Source organism: Epargyreus clarus, unplaced genomic scaffold (genome assembly GCF_041222505.1).
Source record: "Epargyreus clarus isolate Ecla_fem2 unplaced genomic scaffold, WU_Ecla_fem_2.2 ptg000021l, whole genome shotgun sequence".
Taxonomy (NCBI): Eukaryota; Metazoa; Arthropoda; class Insecta; order Lepidoptera; family Hesperiidae; genus Epargyreus; species Epargyreus clarus.
In genome coordinates, this window is record NW_027332228.1 from 12,758,772 (window position 1) to 12,779,622 (window position 20,851).

General features: G+C 34.4%; 1 protein-coding gene across 1 annotated transcript in view; it reads left to right on the forward strand.

The window, feature by feature from the left end:
• Positions 1 to 20,851, forward strand: part of LOC140750930 (protein qui-1) — a 154,417-nt gene that overhangs the window by 84,698 nt on the left and 48,868 nt on the right. The window contains exons 2-13 of the mRNA XM_073084690.1: positions 171 to 325; positions 1,351 to 1,430; positions 4,585 to 4,707; positions 5,048 to 5,217; positions 8,141 to 8,295; positions 9,691 to 9,859; positions 10,146 to 10,302; positions 10,653 to 11,397; positions 11,478 to 11,621; positions 12,904 to 13,104; positions 14,179 to 14,357; positions 17,098 to 17,244. Of these exons, the coding sequence (XP_072940791.1) occupies positions 214 to 325; positions 1,351 to 1,430; positions 4,585 to 4,707; positions 5,048 to 5,217; positions 8,141 to 8,295; positions 9,691 to 9,859; positions 10,146 to 10,302; positions 10,653 to 11,397; positions 11,478 to 11,621; positions 12,904 to 13,104; positions 14,179 to 14,357; positions 17,098 to 17,244 (2,382 nt within the window). The 5' untranslated portion in view covers positions 171 to 213. The remainder of the gene's footprint in view (positions 1 to 170; positions 326 to 1,350; positions 1,431 to 4,584; positions 4,708 to 5,047; positions 5,218 to 8,140; positions 8,296 to 9,690; positions 9,860 to 10,145; positions 10,303 to 10,652; positions 11,398 to 11,477; positions 11,622 to 12,903; positions 13,105 to 14,178; positions 14,358 to 17,097; positions 17,245 to 20,851) is intronic.

Genomic DNA, 20,851 nt, shown 5'->3' on the forward strand with positions numbered 1-20,851 from the left:
GAAATTAGCTAACATTTTCAATCGCATGGTGTTCCCAGCTCCGATATTACCTACCCAACAATTCCAACTAACTTTAATTTATCGTAACTGCTGCATTACTATCCAATGTCGATAGGTACTCGATCTGCGGTCCACTGGAGCGCAAACTAATCCAGTGCTCTTGTTACCAGAATGCCGTGGCGCGGAGTAACGAGTGCAGGGTGAGGTAACACGATGAGCGCGCCGGAGCCTCTAGTGCTTCAAGCGCTGCAAGGACACACCCAGGAATGCGAGAAGTGGCCCGGACCACGCGCTGTCAAGATATACGTCGCGTCTGTCTATAATGGTAAGGTTTTAGCGATTTAGCGCTGTTTTGTGTAATTTTAGTTAATTGTACAATGAGAAGATTACCAATTGTAGTTCGATTGAAATTAATCCTTGTTATCTCTCTGAAAGTGATTTGTAGTAAATTTACAAATAAAAAATGTTCTATGTGTACAAATAAGTATAAAAAATGTACGAATAAAAAATGTACTGTATAAATAATATAAAAAATTTACAATTTTTGAGGGTTAACATGTTCTATATTTACGTGTATATGAAGTATATACAATATAAGTCACTCACACAAACTCAAGAATCATTTAACATTGATCTATACTGAACTCTTAGAAAAAATATAATTTCATCTTCAAAGCAATGTTTTGCTTTCTTCTTTGACCTGAGGGAATTATTGTATAGGTCAAGATAAGTATAAATTTAATCTATTAATATCATACGTTAATAAACTACCAAAAAATATTAATCATTGCTAAATACATTACTTTTTGTGACTAAGTAAGCAAAAATATTGAGTAATCGTATACTTTATGTGATTAGCAAAAGTGATGGATCACATACTAAAGTGACTACGAATAAAAGAAATCCAAATTATTATTTCAGCAGAAAAATATTTACTTCACAAGAAAATATTTCTAAAATATCTTAGCGTCTCAGTCTCAGAAACTAGTACCATCCATTACCCGCACTAGGAGACGAATTATTTATTTATTAACGTTTATTTTGAAACGTGAAGAACAATCTTTTTTTACAATATAAATAAAAAAAAATGCAAAAAATAGACTAGCAGGCGAGCATACTGTTCACCTGTTGGTTAGTGGCTACTGGCGCCTATGGACATCTGTAATCAATAAGATTACATTCCTACCCCAAGGTCGGCCACAGGTGCGCTGCCACCCCTGAGAACTTAACGGCAATGCTTCGAAAAAGTATGTCCTCTCGACACCACACTCTTCAAACCACAACACAGTAGCGATTAACACTAGTTATTAGGGAAATAATTATATGTTCTAAAAATGCTATATTTTTCAGATTTCCGCGAAGAAAGACGCCAGATACTCGAGCTGGTCGGTCCCGAGCTGCAATCCACGTACGATGATCGCTACATCGAGGTAAGATAAAACTTTTCTTTCCTTCTGCGTACATGACAACTTGTGTGGCGAAATCGTAGACTTATTTTTTTCTCAATGTGCTGTTTGATGCAAAGGCTTGTTTATTCAGTCCTCATCCATCCCCTAGAAAATAACGTTTCTATTTAATTCAACATTACAATAATTTAGGAGTTCGAGCTTTTACCCTAAAAATTGTATCAAAGATTTTAAATTGAACGAAATTATTCGTGTTTAATGAATTTAAAATGTTCACTTCTTTTTATTCGTCTAATTAAAATCATAATATCCTACAAAAACTGTCATGTAAATATTATAACGTGACACATGCAATGTTCCTGCTTTAGAACTTTACCCTTAATATCGTTTGGCATTTAACCAAATCTTATCTACACAAGTAGTTTATAATAATTTGTGTAATTATTTGTTCTGGTCTTTAATGTTTATGTTATTGTAATGCATGTATGTATCTACGTATTTTTCAGTGTGTGTGTTCACCTACCACACATAATCCCAGTATTAAGGCTACTTTGTAGAAAGCGTTTCTTGTTTCGACTTCTTTCCTTTATCACGTTCTTTTACCAAGTCGTAAGAAATAGATAGGCGTCTTGTTTAATCAAATCCCTCCCTTTGCGGCTGAGCACAAAGGGCTTTGATTTATCCATAGCTCTTAAGCTTCTCGACGGCTGGAAGATACCTGTAGCTACTTAGCCACTCGGAAGGTATTCTTATTGCTCGTTTTATTGTTCATACTAGTGGACATTACGGCTTATGAAGTAGATTTACCTTAAATTCAAATATAAATTATAAGACGCTATAATACATGACATATATTGATTATAATTTTACTAAATCTGATCTTATATTAATGTTTGAGTGCCTCCATATTTAGGTGCTTGGACAAGTTTTTATTATCATTTATATTATCCCAAATATCCTAAAATCAGATATTAGATTCACACTTGCACACTATCATAGGTACTAATTCAGGTTCAGATCAAACAATACCTTCACCTTAATACATTTTCAAGTACAGACTAGTACTGATAAATGCTTAAAGTAGGCAATAAATAAGAGTGCTTCAGGTAAACTAATAAACTTGAGTATCCTTCGACGATCTTTCTATCTTAATAATAAACCTGTCTATTTGTGATGCACGCGAAAAATATTGGAAGGGAATTGAAGCAATCTTATCGTGTGGCGGCTTTGAATAAAACTTGGAATCTGAAATATTCAAATTAAATCCCGAAGTTGGACAGTAATGATAAGTTATTACTTTATTTCCCTACGCCCAGCAATGGACTTATGTGGACTGCTCCTTAAGAAATTAGGATTGTAGATGAATTATTTTGATCTCAAAAAAGGGCCACAAGTACATAGATTGTTAAGATTCAGAATAACCACGTCGTAGAACTTATAATCTGATTAATAAGTATTTAATTACAAAAAATAATTACATCTAAAGCCATCCTAAAGCATAAATTAGTAGCCTAAACCTTTATTCTAATTGCGATAGAGCTTCATGTGGGTATTTTTATTTTTATAAACACAGTGACTCGGACAGTTAAGTGTACAAAATCAATACAGAAAAAATTGAAAATCTTTTAAATAGGCATTTATTATTATAAGATACTGTTGTTTTAAGACAAAGGCTGGTAAAATCAGTTCTTTGCCAACCCTAAGAAAAAAACATGTTGGTAAATGTTACAAACATAATACATAAACATAATAGTAATGATTACTCATTCCTAACAAGAAAATGTAACCAGTTTCGACAATTGAAATTGTCACTGTCATCTATTTTCGTGTTTGAAAAATATTAAAAAAATGTAGTTTTTAGATCATTTACGAATGAAAAGATATTTCTCCGCACATTTTCTTCGATTTCGTATTTTTGCACCACTTACCTGCACATGTTGGCAATGTTACGCGTAAATTACACCATTACAGCCATTAAATGGCTTCCTTCAATTACAAGGCGGTGAGATATCTATACTTATCTATGGTTACAAAACAATACTTTATATACTTCTAAAAATTGTGTATTCAAATAAATCTTGGTGTTGATATTATGGCCAAAGTTAGATTCGAATTTGCGAAGTTGGACGGAAATCTGCATCGAACTCGTTCTTTACGATCCGTTTGTAACAAACTTTATTAAAGTTTGTATCTAGAACTCAACTCGTGACTGGTATACGATACTCGTATGTCTTGAATTCGAATAAAGTTGCCTAACAGTTTCAAAACTCTTGTAGGTTCTAACTCAGTTTGTATAACGTATTTGCTGCGCTCAACTCCACGAAATTTTCCTCTTTATGTGCAGGCCATGCAAACACAAAGTTTTCCCAAGCGTTTGATTAAATGCTCTTGCCATTTTCCTACATACGTATGTATACATATCCAGAGTGATGAATGATAACTAATTTTATCATTTACTTTTCCGACTGGTTGGAATTAAACTAAAGACTGCGCAGCCGACCGGATCAGACAGAGATGTTGTTATTTACTATTTTGCATCCATTCTGATACTGATACTGAAAATTTTAGTTTATATTATGCAAACGATCTATTTATTGTATACATATAGATAAGTAAAATAGTCGTGTAGTAATTACCTCATAGGAGGACAGATTAATAACGACATTGTTCGGATATTACATTACACACAGCATTAAGTTAAAGCTACACAGAGAATTAATCATCGCACGCGGATTGCAAAACGAATTAATAATATGGAACTATCAGTCAATAGAATGATTCGTTTATTTAAATATTGAATATCAGATATCTGCTTGCAATATAATAATTTATTCCATATTTAAATTAGCATGTTTATTATAATACGCATTTTAAAATTATTATTATTTTTTAAATTATAACATGAACCTATAGAAAAATACCTTTTGCCTTTTAATTTTTATTATGCGTATTGAAAATTGACGTTAATTAAAATATGGCGGCTTTTAGCGGGAACAAAATAATTTCGAATAACTTTTAGTCAACACATGCTTGTTTATCGTTATGATCGTTTACATTATTATTTTAAATAATGTTTTTAATAATAGAAAGTCTATTGGTGATAATTGTAATATTCCTATTGTGAATTATCTGTGTACGCCCTACGTCAGTAGGATAATATATCTATGGTGTACGCTAGATCGAGTTCGTGGACATGCACTATGGGACCGACGGCGGCGACGAGACCAACCCTGCGTTGCTGCGGTACCACCTCGAGGAGATACGTTGCTGCAACCAGACTTCTAAGGCGGGGTATTTCCTTGTAAGTAGTCGTTTATATTATATAAGAAGATTTTATATTGCAGTGACATTTAATTTAATATCTTTGCGACAAATACCTTATATATATATTATATTTTTTAGATTATATTTTTTATATAATCCAGTGAAATATGTTTATGCTGTCATAGGTCTTGTAATTGGGTAATCGATATCATAATTGGCAATTTTTTAAGCATACGTAATCATTCTTCTTATTTTCTAAATTTTTTTGAAGTCTCATTTCACATTATGACCAGTGTGGTGAAGTATGACACAAACCGGAGATTATTTTGAGAGACAACCCACGTTCAACGCATATTAATTATTGTTTTTTTTTATAGTGCTTCATTGGTGGGGACGCATCATCCTACCAGCCAGTACTTCCCTTCAAGATTGACGTAGACAGATTTGAAAAGCTGGTGAAAGTAGACTCATCACAAGCGGCGCTCGTCCGCGCCTGCTACAAACTCCATAGTGACGATAGCTACCATCTCGAAGCTGATGATAAATGGTAAGATGATTTTTACACTCATAACTTTGCAGTAGGTCTATTTTTGTGTATGAAGAATAGTCAATACCCAGAAAAGAAATCTACATTTATCGTTTGGTAACTACCTAGTCAGGAATCGAACTTGTATCAAGTCGTTTTGATGACTTGGCCACCGTAAAAATATTATTAATAATTATAAGTAAAATAAACAATGTAACAGTACAATTCTAATGATAACATGTTGCCTTTTTGGTCACTGATAGAATTTTCTGTTTAAAAAGTTAGTATGTTTTAACATATAAACTTGATATCAAAGGGATATCGAATCATTTGACATTATATGAAAATACTTAGCGTCGAGACTCATAATTTTACCGTCTTTACAACTTATGTAAACATCTGGCACAAATCCCAAACAAAATTTTAAACGTAAGTATTTAGGCACTAATTAAATTGAACCATTTCGCCGCCGTATATCGTACATTTCTGCAGCATTCGCTGATCAAAGCCGCAATGAAACGATATTACTTCCCGCCGCAGACGCGTATACGAAAGTTGTATCGTAGCCCTCGGCGAATCAATCACGTTAAGTTATGTACCTACATTCTGTAATCAAAGTATATGAAGTACTTGTGATTTATTAGCTTGGTTAGATATATCAACGACCCGCTTATCTAGAAATAAGAAAAAAATAATCTTAATACTCCTATACTATGTGTATAAAAATACGTGGAATAGGGTATTGCTGCTGTATATTTGGAAATTTTCTGCATATTATCCAATTAATTCCGTTGAGCGTTCAAACGTGTTTAAACCTCTTTACCATACCATTATACCATATACCTTACCATTATACCATATACCTCACCATTATACCATATTCCATTTCTCATTATTATACCTTGAAAAAAAATGCAACAAAATATCTTTTCATACCAATTTGCGAGAAATTATTGCCCTCACTCCCCGAGTATAATCCCAAACCTTCACAATTACCCAAATAAGTCACCCGAAACCGAGAATTCGTGGAATTGTTGTTCTCATCTGACTCTAATTATTCAGAGAGATACAAATAGGCTGCTTTTAATATGTATTCCTTTTGTCATTATCCCAGCTTACCTGTGATATTTTTCAAGAGCACTCTCATTATCTTATGTAGGTGGATACTGATCCTTCGACCGTCTATTTACGGTATAACAATTTACGATCATTTCCCTGGAACGAGATCCGATTACTCAGTGGGATCGTAAAATAAGTAATTTATAGGAAAGGAAAGAGGGTTTTCTTCGCGTACATAAATATTGCTACACCTGCGAGAGGATTCTACAGGTTATCTTTTATTGCGAAGACGAGAGGCCAGATAAAGAAAATCTATAGAAAGGTAACATTACCTATATTATTCAATTTGTTCCTTTCTTGGCAGATGTATTCCGAATTTATGTATGAGGATGGAATGGTTAGAAATTGAAATGTAATCAAATTGTACATTTTTATGATCATCATTTTGCCTTATAACGCGTAGATGGGTAATAATGGATTATTCGTATGAAATATTCGCGAATATTTGGTAACTAGCGGTAAAATTATTATGTCATACGAATTACACGTTTATAACTTTTTTATTGTGACCTACTTTTTTTAACTAACTACTCTTCTGTATAACTGAATATTAACACAGCAATAACCAAAATATTTAAGTAAAACCAAAACTGCCGATTTGTATCATACTCAGGAATTACGCGCATAATATTAAGTAAACAGTAAGCAGAATCTCGGAAGGAGGAAAAGATTTTCGGTAAAAAGTCCGTCACTCGCCACATTTACGAAATGTTAAATTTAGCACACGGTCACTCGAGTGCAAGTTATGATTCAATACGATGTTCCACAAAGCAAAACTTTGAGGTAAGCTAAGTTTCTACGTAATACAATTGACGCAGTTAAAAGCGTCCACTGAAATAAACTGTAAGGGATGTTCTGGCTTTCACGTGTACACGAGCGGAAATATCATTACACGTGCAATTACTATTGCAAGTGCAGTATTTATTCTGTGTTTCTATTTTAAGCATTATTAAATACGAATTGTGCATTTTGCTGACATCACTCGATTTACACGATATAAATAGGTACTTGATCACCACTAGCATCTTTCCTGTAAAAAGTATACAAATACACGTTTATTGGTCGCCTAAAAGAGCGCCACTGACTAAAATCACTGATAGAGTCGAAGAAATATACAACAGCTTCTTTCAGCGAAACTATCCACTCAACACCAACAAATAAAAAACCAATAGTGACAGTAATAGCAAAATGTTTCTTAAGGGGGCTGTTTTGCAGTACAAAAGCTGGATAGGCAAAGTCCATACTAAATTATGTTAAAATATATTTTTGCTATGTACGTTTTATTAGTAAATCAATGTGTACAGATTAGTTTGTTCCAGTTGTGGGTGGCTCTATTTCTGTAACTTTGTAAATAATAAGCTTGTTTTCATAGAGCAAGCAACGTGATCTGTTAAGACAGATAACGTGGAAAATAGTTTATCTCTCGCTCTTAGGAAATATAACGTAGTCTTAAGTTCACTTTTATGGGCTTTTATTAATGATTGTTTCATTTATACACAAATATTTATATTTTCAAATACAAAATGATGGATTGGTCATTATATAAAGAAAAATGTTATTATTTGACGACCCGCGTGGCTTAGTGGTTAACATTCCGGTCTGATACGCACTTCCTGGTTCGATTCCTGGCTAGGCATATATCTAATTTATGAATTTAGATTTTTATTCTAGGCCTAGGTTTTTGTGTATGAGTCTTTGTATGACCCAACCACGACAGAGAAAAAACGGGCAATTGTAAAGCATTATTATTATTTCATTGGTTTTCCCGCTCCCCATTTGCAAAGAGTGAACCTGAATATATCCTAGCTTATTATTATTCCACCAGGTTTAGTGACTTGCTCGAAAGAGAGGAACAGAGAAGTCGGCTCGCAACGATCCAGAAGGCATTCAACGCATTAGTTCTAAACGCTTTAGCAGATGGAGCGAACGTAGCTGACTTGTTGCGCAGTCCCGTTGAGATCCAGTGTGAATTAGCTTTAGGTAAGTCTAATGTATGTGGTATTGAGTTAGAAAAAAATAATTCTTCAATTTGAACTTCACAAACACGTAGTTGATACATTTGTTCAAATTTCATTAAACATTACTAAAGAAGTACATTTTATCTTTTATGAATTCGTGATATTTAAAAAAATATTTAAAATAATTGGAATTTAAATATATATCACAAATTCAAAACGCATGTTTTTTAGACTTGAAAAAGGTAATTATTTCTTTAAAAAAGATTATAATACGAGTACCAATAAAGATAAACGCTAGTTACTCATAATAAATTATACAGATCTTACTACTAAATGAACACTTCAAATTATTTTCTATATAAATTCGATTTCCTATGATAATACAATTATTATTATCATAGGAAATGGAATTTATATAGAAAATAATTAAAAACAAACAAAGACGATTCTAAAAGTATAATAAAAATGATGCAAATATTCACCGACACAATTCCATGGAAATAAGCGAAAGATCGCGTTGAAATATTACCGAGCGTTGAAATATTTGTTGTGCTACTTGTTGATTATAAACGAAATTGCTTGTGGTAATAAATAATTAATCTGAATACTTGAATTGCGAATATTTTCCACATTATATACAAATAATAACGCATAAAATTGATAGGTAGCTATTATACTTTTGATAGATAATGTGAAGTGTAAAATGGGTATATAAACCATGTTTTATTCACGATATAGCTATATCTAAATTATATTGATATTCACTAGTTGATGTGGGTCAGTATATACCTACTCGTCCAATTTAGCTATTTTGAGGTCATTGTACGGGTCATAAAATGAATACACAGTAACTTGAAGTAGTTATATTATTCTATGGTAGAACACTATTCCCATTCGAGATTAGATATTAGTTTAATAACAAGAAGGCTAAATATAATAACCATGTAAATGAGATTCATAGGTGGTTGACTAATCTCAGATTACTAGGTTAATAAACTGATTTAAGCACATAAATTAAACGTATATTTGAGAAGATTGATGATTACGTTGTAATTCATAAAATACCCCAGGTGTTTGTATTAAAAAGGCACGTACCACACGATATTGCAACTGATGAAAAATACAAATATTCGCCGACCTAATTCCGTGGAAACAAGCGACTGAACATACTGAAATATTACCGAGCTTTATTTCACTACTTGTTGATTAAACTGGAAATTGCTTGTTTAATGAATAAACTTGAAGTATTCTTACTTATTTATGCAAGCCTTTTTCGCCACCGCCAATTTTTAAAAGTTCAAAACTAACGCCGCATATTTAACTTTACTACTTAAAATTAAAAGTTATAACTTCAGCGAAAACTTAGGAAACTACCCCATGGTCTATCGTTAAATCCTACGATATTATTTTGTTTCAGAACTTTTATCGAATGGAAAACATCCAAAGGGCATGATAGCCATTTACCGTGATATTTCCGATCTAGAACCAGATGACTCAAAAATAACGACCTTAGCCCATTCTAGATTAAATAAATTACACAAGAAATTAGAAGAAACGTTACCAGAAGGACACATTATAAGACTAGAGTAAGTGCCTTCGATAATATCACATATTATTTTTATAACATTCGGAGAAATATCTTTATTATATAGAGTTTTTGAAGGTGGTAGAACATTTTGTGGTTCGACTCTGGCGGCACCGCCATGCCTATTTCTGCCTCATAACAGTAGCGTTAAGCGCTGCTGTGTTCTGGTTTGAAGGGTGTGGTAAGGGAGACATACTACAGAGATGTTTCTCTTCATTATTGTTTTATTCATGAGCTTTCGCATAAAGGCTCATAATTATATCCTTCCTGTATATTATTTTTACCAGAACTACATCAGCGGATTCGTCACGTACAGACGGTTCAGACAACGAGGAGAAACTATCTCCGTTCAGGGACAGAGTGCAGACTGTAGTGAGCTCGCTGGTCGACGACAGCCTCAGCACTGAGCCCGATCAGGGGAAAGGAAGAAAAAAGACTGTACAGGTAAGAACTAAAGTGGTAGACGTATGCAATATATATTTCTATTGTTGTTTAAGTTTGTACTAACGTTCTCTTATAGTAATTGGTCTAATTAGGATTAGATGGACCTTTTGCAAGTGTAAATAAAAATCCTTGTGAAAAACTTTTTCTAAATGAGTTGAAACATCGTTTTATTTTATTTCCTAATATCAAATCACTCACAAATATAAACAGTTACTTATATTTTTCTTGAAATGACGCATATAATTTGATATATTGTTTCACATTTCTCCTCATTTTCTTAGTTTTTCCTTATCCGCAATAGCCCATTTATCGTGCTTTATACCGCTATTACCTACTGCTTTATTTTTCAGGAAGTATTTTTGGAGCACATCACTCATCTTAGGATATGTATAGAACATAATCGTCTGTATAAGGTTACCGTTAAGCAAATTGAGGACGTAGCTAAGAGTATACTTAATAACGCCAAAGAGAATTATGACAACCGATCGAGACATCCCCCAATTTTGATATACGGGCCTGATGCATCCGGAAAAAGCACTTTACTAACTCATCTCTACTTCAAGTGTGAGGAATTTTTTCCTAAACCAGTTTTAAGGATAATAAGATTTTCAGCTTCTACACCGCGATCGGCCTACAACTTGGAGCTGTTAAGAGTGATGTGCCAACAGATATCAATAATTCTGAACATTCCCGAAGGCTACTTGCCAAAAGATGCAAGCTTCGACCCTCTATATATAAACAATTGGTTCCAAAGTTTGCTCAAAAGGTGTGAAGACATGGAAAACGAGATTTTGCTGATATTCATCGATAATGTTCATCGTGTAAACCCCTTAGAATGTGATATAGTTACGGGGCTGTCTTGGTTGCCGATGTCGTTGCCGAGAAACGTGTTCCTCGTTTGTACTAGTGCGGTTTCTTTGGAACAGTTGCAATTAACTCCTGCACAAAAGGAGAAATTCAAAGGTCAGAATTGTTACTACTTGCTAGACGCGATAGAGGAGACGCCCGAGAACAATAGTTACGGAGACTTCATCGACGGTGCCTTTGATAATTTGGAAGTTGTGTTCGGGGGCAAAGCGTTTAGTAAATTGGCTGGTAAATATTTGCGTGTTCTCAACTTCATTATAATTGCAATACAAATAGCATTTGAGTAAGTTTGTTTGGTTGTATTTTAGGTTACATAACATGTTCCGAGTTCGGCCTCACTGAACTCGAGTTGTTGGAACTTTTGATGCCTACGAGCAACAGTGAGGCCGTGATTACCCTGAAGGATGCCAACTTCAACTTTTCCTCTGTTTGCGTCGCGAAATACATGATGAGTAAGTTCAGTTGTAAGCATAACTTTTCTCATTTCTATTTATATTTTTTCGGTATTTCTCTCCCTGATTTGTGTTTATAGTCTCCTTGTAGTTATTGAATTGTTTCTAGGTTTTGAAAACGCGATATCAATACTATCTGTGTTCTGCACTATGCTCTGCATAATATGCATTAGGTTAAGAAAATTTGTAATGTTTAGTTAGTATTTCGATGTAAAAAAATATAAATAAATAATAAATATCGTAACTTCCATAACATAAGTATATGCAAATTTTCTATTCATGTAATGTTTAGGCAATGATATATTCCAGTCAATATGTATAGGGGTAGAGTCATAGGGGCGATATAATTATATGAGCATATAAACTATTTGAACCTGCATAAGTGAGGATCGGGATCATGTTAAGTTAATAGTGCCCCAATATTTCACAGCGTCATCAAATTTATCTCGTTTCTCCGTATTGGTAGTAATATAAAGCGCAATATATTTTTAGCATAAAACCTTCATTTTAATTGCAAGCTATTTGGCAGGTAGTACGATTTCAGATAATAACAATACTTTACTCGTGTGCAGATTGGAACATCGGAATACTCTCATGATTTGTTCATGCGATTTCGTTATTGAAATGTCAATAAATATAAATTGTCGTATTTAACACATCTTTTTAAAACAAACTTTTTTGAACAACTTGTAAGTGGAAGTAAATTACTTTCACTTCTTTTGTTAAAGCATTGATTAATTACACGTTTTATATTTTGACTGTCAAATTAACACACATAATTTTTATTCGCGTCAGATTCGTAACAAGTTAAATTCTAGAATAATCCTTGTAATCTCCACAAATCCGATACGATAGAGTGTACGACCAGCCTCCTCCAAAATGTACGGAAATACTTAGAGTATCTAGTCAGACATAAAACATTTGCAGCTATTCCCAAGCTTAAAACTAAAATATATTATGTATACTTACTACTACTTTATTTATACTTAGTGTTTTACAAAGTTTATGTATTTAACACCTGCCGCAATTTTTCTCCATTCACCAAGGGTTGACTAGTAGAGAATGCCATCAGGCATTAAGCTTGCTCTTTTGTACTTTAACTTTGTGTTAGTGTTACAATAAATAGGAGTTTCTTTTGCCGCTTCTTCTCCATTACGAAACACCTTGTGAAGTGGTGGTAGTTGTATTGACTTTCAAAAAGTGCTCTGTATAGAACCTATTTTGAATTTAAAAAAAGGATTGGATTTGAATATATAAATAAATAAATAAATAACATTCATAGAAACACTAATCTCGGAGAACGTGGTATCGGGGCGGAGTACATGGCGCTGGCGCGCGGCCGCCGCGAGCGCGCGCGCGCGGCGCCGGTACGTGCGCGTGCAGAGTGCGCTCAGAGACGCTCACTCCGACCTCGCCGCGTTGCACTTTGCTAACTTCTTGAATGACACCGATGATACGGATACGTCAGAAGCTCAGGAACCAGGTGTGATCACAGGTTTTGTTATGATTTTCTTTTTATTTTTACACACACAATATTTACACACACGCACATGCACACAAATACATAACAACGATATCATAATATGCAATCTTCAAAGAATATATGTATATTATGATTTACATGGTACACTTCGCGCATACGTTAATATACGCCCGCTCACTGTACGTACGCGTGCAAAGCGTACTTAGAGATGCGCACTCCGACCTCGCAGAGTTCCACTTTGCGAACTTCTTAAACGATACGGATGATACGGATACGTCGGAAGCGCAGAAACCAGGTGTGATCGCAAGTTTTGTTATGAAATGTTTTATATTTTATTTTTACACACACTTACCTACACAGACACGCACGCATGCATTCAAGCACACACGCACACATACACAAGCACAGAACAATGATATATGCATTCAACGCTTGCTGAAGAATACATATTATGATATGCCGCTTGACACTAACGCTAATATAGAGACGGACACTACAACTACTCAGCGTTGCACTTCGCTAACTTCTTGAATGATAAAGATGATACGGATACGTCGGAAGGTCAAAAACCAGATCTGATCGCAGGCTTTGTTACATAGATTTATTTTTATGTTTACATACATACCGACACGCACGCATGCGCGCACACAGAAACATGCATCAATTATATATGCATTCAACACATACTGAGGAATACTTTCAAACGAATGCTTTCGAACTTGAAACAATTTTAATTTATCCATGACCTAAAATATTTTATTATAAAATATACTTACGAACACAATAACATCATAAATAACATTAATCATACCAATAAAATTCAAATTCAGATATAATACCTCCACCTCCTTTTTTCATTAAAAGTTTTGTTTGTTTTGAAGTTGACTTATAAAACTCGACTCAACTTTACACACTTGACAACAGCTTGAACTAGTTCTTGGAGAATGTTATTACCTAATTTCTCTCAGCTCACGTGTACAAAAGTTGCCAGTTACATTTTTTTTCGCGAAACGACAATATTTCCACATCTTTCTATGATGTTCATATTGTATTTTACGGTTTTTTTTCCATTAGGATGCGTTGACGACGACGATGCACTACTAGACTCAACGCCATTCCACTCTGGGACCAGAACAGCCGCAGCGTTTACGCAGCGACACGTCGAAGAGTCGTGGCTCCATCTACTATTGGCTGGAGACTTCTCCAAGCTCAAGGACTTGACTGTCTGCAACTTCGACTTCCTACTAGCTGCTGTAAGTTTCCATCTTTTAGTTAATTTATTAGGTAATTTTTTAGTACCTATAGTCCGCGTAAAACTGCTAGTCCGCTCTGAATATAGAAACGAATCGCGTCGCAATAGCAAATAGTATCACTACACGTGCTCGCAACAACTTCAGAGCGGCTTAGCAGTTTGGCGCGGACTATACGTACCTTATTATTCTAAACAGGTTAGTTAAGTGCAGGTTTAGGTAAGTGTAGTACTTTTATACAATCTATCTCCTGCAGTATATAGTGAGGTTATAAACTAGTCTTTTAGGTTTTAAGTTATAGTACAATTATTAATTTAGTGATATTATAATCACCTAACCTTGTAATATTTACCATGTCATAAGTATATGTAGTAATATGGCACATTCGCATTGTATTTAGTTAAACAATGTTGTATGATAACTAGCATTGTACTCTTGCAAATAATTGCTTCTTCTTCATAAGAAGATGATTGACAGTATCTTGCCAATGACGCACTGTACTCAATATACCAATATTTGAAGTAGTAACAGTAGGTACTAATGCGAAAGTATAATACTTCCGACTTGTTTTATTATACGTGTCCATAATCAGTATACATCTTTAGTACTACGATACAATGAACGACGATATACGATATGATTCTTGCCCATATTTTTTCTATTACAAATAGTGAATAATATACGTCATAACTCAACTTTCGCATATTTTGCAACGCAATAACAGTAATAATACAGAGATACGGAGAACTGTAAGCTTCTTACAAATTAATTAGTGCCGGCAACCTAGTTCTCGTTACAGCTACGAGTATATCTCTTACGTTTGAAGATACGCCAGTTATACGATGAATAGTGTAGCGTGTAATTACGAAAATTACGTTTTTGAATCCATATTTCAGACTGTTTCTATGTCTGTTTTTGGTTACTTAAACTAGAACGGTGAAGCTTATTGACGTTAGCGACATATTTTCCGTAAAGATACTAAATGTACCTACTTGATTTGATTCTATGTAGTCACTGCAGTCCAGTTCAATTAAAATGATCTTTGTCAAACCTGAAGTTAAACATGTATATTTGACATAGGCCTACGAAAGCACCTTAAATTTGTTAGTTACAATTATTATTAAAAAATATTATTATTTTATTAAAGTGAACTTCTTTAGGCATGCCATGAAAGCAAGAAAATATTGTTTGTTACGGAAACGGTTACGTTGGGACATTACATTATGATAATGATTTTTGTCTATTTAATACTACTATCTAGAATATGATATCTAGGATATGATTCTGGTCCATCGTTTTTCTATTACAAATAGTAAACTTAACTCAACATTCGCATATTTTGCAACGCAATAACAGTAATAATACAGAGATACGGAGAACTGTAAGCTTCTTACAAATTAATTAGTGCCGGCAACCTAGTTCTCGTTACAGCTACGAGTATATCTCTTACGTTTGAAGATACGCCAGTTATACGATGAATAGTGTAGCGTGTAATTACGAAAATTACGTTTTTTAATCCATATTTGAGACTGTTTCTATGTATGTTTTGGTTACTTAAACTAGAATTATGAAACTTATTGACGTTAAGCGACATATTTTATGTGAAGATACTACCGGTGGTGAGTTAAAACAAAGTTGATAATGTACTTGATTCGATGTTATGTAGTCACTGTAATCGAGTCCAATTTATATGGTCTACATCAAAAATGAAATTAAATGTATTTATTTTACATAGATTTACAGCACCTAAAATTATTCAGTTACAATTTTAAAGACATACTAAGTATATTATTGAAATGAAACTTCTGCTACTTCATTTTAATCAATGTTCTATACATTGACCAATCATTTTGTAATATTTTTTGTTTTGAAGTAGTTTTACTTAGGTATGCACATTGTTCATTTATACGCTCACTTTGATTTATTTGTATATATTTAACGGCTAGGTAAATTGTAAGAAATAATATTTTCTTAAAGAAATAAAAGTTGAATTCCCTTTGTATCATTAGACTTATTGTGCGTCTTACGTAGGAGACAGGTGGGTGTCATTAGAAACGTGATATTATGTCATGTTTCTTCAGTGAATACGGTTGATTGAAGAAATCTGTTTGAATTTATATAATTTGTGTACTAGATTTATGAAGTATTTTTCCATACAAGGCGGCATATTGTAGGTTATGTTACGCAAAAATATATCTTGAAATGGAGGTTTTTTATTATTGTAAAGTGAACATCGTCTTATATCACAAACATATACGAATACCTATATTCGGTACTTCACTCGTATCACGTTTTAAAGTGGTAGAAACTACTTTGGTTCGTATACTGGGGCAACACCGCCATACATTTTTCTACCTAATGACAGTATTCTGTGCTGTTTTGTATTGATTCGAAGTGTGTGTTAAGGGATACTTATCCGAGGCGGACCAACTTAGTCCTCACGAATAGCAACGCATCTGTGGCCAATCAGATAGGAATCTATTCTTATCTGGCGATGATTACAGATGGCCAAGGCCGGTAGTAGCTACTTACAATCAGATGTATCCTCGTTTGCTACTTTGGCAACAGGAGATCTCTCGCCGGCCTAGGTCCGACAGTCCCAGTTCAGAACTTGTATTTGTACAAAATGTTTAAAAAACTTCGATAGCGTGATTCAGGATACTCGTGGCGCCATGTCTTGACAGGTAGCGAGAAGTCTCCACATTCATTTTAATACTGCTATAAAAAACACTTTGTCGTACAGGTGCAAACGGTAACGATATCGTATCTCCGTTGCATCCTGGAGCACGTGCGCTGCTACATCCTGGACCGCGACGTGGAGCTCGTGTACGGCGCCGTGCGGAAGGCCAGCGACATCCTTACACGGGACCCCATGCAACTGGGAGCACAGGTGAATATTAAACGTAGTATTGTTATCCGACTGTGGAGGGTAATGTTTTACAGTGTATGTATGTGTGTGTGTGTGAGTGTGTGTGTGTGTGTGAGTGTGTGTGTGTGTGTGTGTGTGTGTGTGTGTGTGTGTGTATGTGTATGTGAGTGTGTGTAGTGTGTGTGAATGTCTCATTCTTTGATACGGCTTACAGCCCAAACAGCTTAAGAGATTTTAACATTATGAAATGTCATTGAATTCCTCTAAATTGTCAAAATGAGATGGCTGCATCTTATCTCTAGCAGCCGATTTTTTTAGCCAACTTTTTATGTATTGTAATGTAAGCTATTAAATAAAGATTATTCTTATATTGTCCAACCACCAATGGGAGTGGAACAAGAAGTTTTTTTGTTTTTAAAATAATGATTACTGGTTCATAATTTAGCCATGTTAGTAAGATCTAAAGTTGTTTATAAAAACACAATAAAATACAAATCTACACATTTTATGATGTACTTACACATTCCTTAAATTAAAACCGAAAACATGTTTCTAATAATAATGTCGAATAAGCTTCGTTTTCTAGACTTTTATTGGACGATAAACCCTTATTAAAACATTGGCTTAACGTTACACGGTGTAGGTAAACTTGGGCTAACAACTTAACGTCAATCAATGTTAGCTATTACACTGTTAAGCTGGGCTTACACAGCATTGTACTGCACGTTTATGTGTAAGACAAAATCAAGCAAAATTGTATGTGTATTATATGTGTATCATATTACTGATAATATAATAAGCACATAACGTTGTAATAAGGTAAGGACGGTTTTATAAGTAAGGACATCCGAGAATCCCTGTATGTACTGAATTTCCTAGGTATCAACCAACCAAATTATGGCAAAGTTTCTACTCCCTCGTAGGTTAGAGTTTGTACGGCCTTTTTTGCTTAGTTTCATTCTTGAAAATAACATTTAAATTCCTATATAGATGTGTGTCAACATCACCAATAATCGGATTTATGAATTTGACTTGGTTTTCTTTCCATAGCTTAGGTTTACCTCTGCAACTGAGCTATGTTTTTATATGGAGGGATGCAAACCATTAGAGTTACCGACGCGACCTTAGTATCGCGACCTCCATCCGGCTATAACATTTTGGCAACGGGAGATCTCCTGCCGGGCTAGGTGATCATGCCCGGGGAGCGGCCGTGCTCCAACCGTCTCAGTTCGGAGCTTGTATATATGCCAGATGTTCGAAGAAAACTGCGATAGCGTGATTTAGCAGCGCCATCTCTGACGGGTAGCGGGAAGTCGCTACAACATTTTAGTTACTTAACTTAACTTAAATTAGCTTCGTAATTTACTACTTTTTCGTAATTTCGACTATATTGCCAAAACTTACGTAGCTCAAGTCGCCGGAGTCGTTAAGCGAATCGCATAAGTTTTAACATATTCTATTACGTAAGGGTACATCCACACGTTTCTTTTTAATAAAATAACCGTCTTTAATAACCGACATAAAAGCGAAATTGATTGACATATGAAATCTGCAGTCATTTGTTTTTATATAGATGAAACTTTGCCGAGTGAAATTTGTAAATCCGGCTAATTTTGCGTTTTAGATCGAACAACAAAAACGTGCAGCAGAACGCCGTGTGAACCCACCCTTAAGGTTCTTATCGGCGCGTGTCAACAATGACTGTAAAACTTCGTGATGGGCTTTTTATACTTTGTTTATGCGGCACGTAAATTAAACGAAAACCTATAAACACTCGCTCTTTGAGAACCTGCGACCTGACGACCTTCGCTTTATCTTTGTGTTCAGACTGTTTTTGTTTCAGTTCAAGTTAGGTTAGGTTATTTGGTATGCTTATTCGCTAAATCAACTCCTAAGGGTATCAAATTCCAATGCTTTTCCAGGTTTTAATGGAAATATTTTAGGTTGGACTACGGCGGTATTACCACATAAACATTTGCGGTGATACCTAGATATCTCATAAACTCCTATAGTTTGGTTTGAAAAGTGCAAGAAAGAGAGTTAAGATTAGATTAGGAATAAGTTAAGATTGACCATAACCGTTTGACACGTAGGTTCCGAATTCGATCCCCGGCCAGAACTTAGTATTTGTTTGTTAGCCTTTGTGTGTCCATTGCATCTACGACACAGGAAAAATTATATAAAGGGCTGTGAGGATTGAAAGAAAAAGCGTAGATTGACTATCTGATTACAGAAACTTATCTGTAGACTACGTAATATAATGTTTAGGTATAGGTAGGTATATAATTAAACCATTGTTATAATGTTTTAATATCAGCTTTATAAGTGTTTCATTTAAAATAGAAACCGTCGCGTAATTTTACCTCCCTTCAAATGGGTCGGGGCTAGAGGCGTAGAGGCCAATCGCAACATTGTACAAACTTACCTAATTTGAAACTATTACAGTTAACGTCCTTGATGTCTGTACGGCGACCCTTAGCTCAAAATATAGCCTAAGATAAGCCTTTATCTAGGGATGACCTGAACTTTATTATAATATCTTTTTGGGCGAATATTACCATAAATAAAATGTTTCATGATTTGAATTTGGGTCCATGTAAATATCGAAAAGAATATGAATAAACTTTGAGTAAAACGGACACAAAAAATATCAAAAATGTAAAAATAAACACATTTCACAATTCTTACGTTCTTTTTTGCGTAATCTATATATATAAAAGAGATTTCCACGTATATAGTCACTCATCACGATATCTCTGGAACCATTAGAGCTAAAGACTTGAAATTTGGTAGGAATATTCTTTTCACCGAGTAGAGGTCAGCTAAGAACGGATTTTACGAAATTCCACCGTTAAGGGGGTTAAATGGGGGTTGGAAGTTAATATGAAAGTCCGTCAGTTTTAAAGCAAACTAGATGAAAATTGGTATTTAGCTTTCTGATTTAAAGTAATAAAAATCTAATCTAAGGGTTTTTCCAAAATCAACCCTAAAGGTGGTTAAATAGGGGTTGACAGGTTATTTTAAATTTTGCCATTTTGGAAGCCAGCACTATGAAAGTTAGCCATTGCTTTGCTGGTTAGATATAAAATAACTTTAGTTCTACCGTTTTTGGAAAATCAACCCCTATGTGGGTTAAATAAGGGTTGTAAGTTTGTATAGAATTCCCCCAGTTTTGATGTAAACGCTATCAAAATCGGTATTTAGGTTTTCGATTAAAAATAATTAAATACCTATTTCACCATTTTTGGAAAATCAACCCTTAAGTTGGTAAAATAAGGGTTAACAGCTTATTTTAAAATTTGCCAATTTGAAAGCCAGCACTATGTAAGTTAGCCATTGGCTCACTGGTTAGCTACAGTGGAACTATAATTCTACCGTTTAGAAAATGAACCCTTATTTGGGTTAAATAAGGGTTGTAAGTTTGTATGAGAGTCCCCCAGTTTTGATGTAAACTGTATAAAAATCGGTATCTGGGTTTCGATAGAAAATAATTAATCATCTATTTCATTGTTTTTGAAAAATCATCCCTTAAGTTCGTTAAATGGGGGTTGGAATTTTATTTCAAACTCCGTTAATTCGGAAGCAAGGACTATAAAAACTTGCATTTGGCTTTCCTGTTAGAAATAAT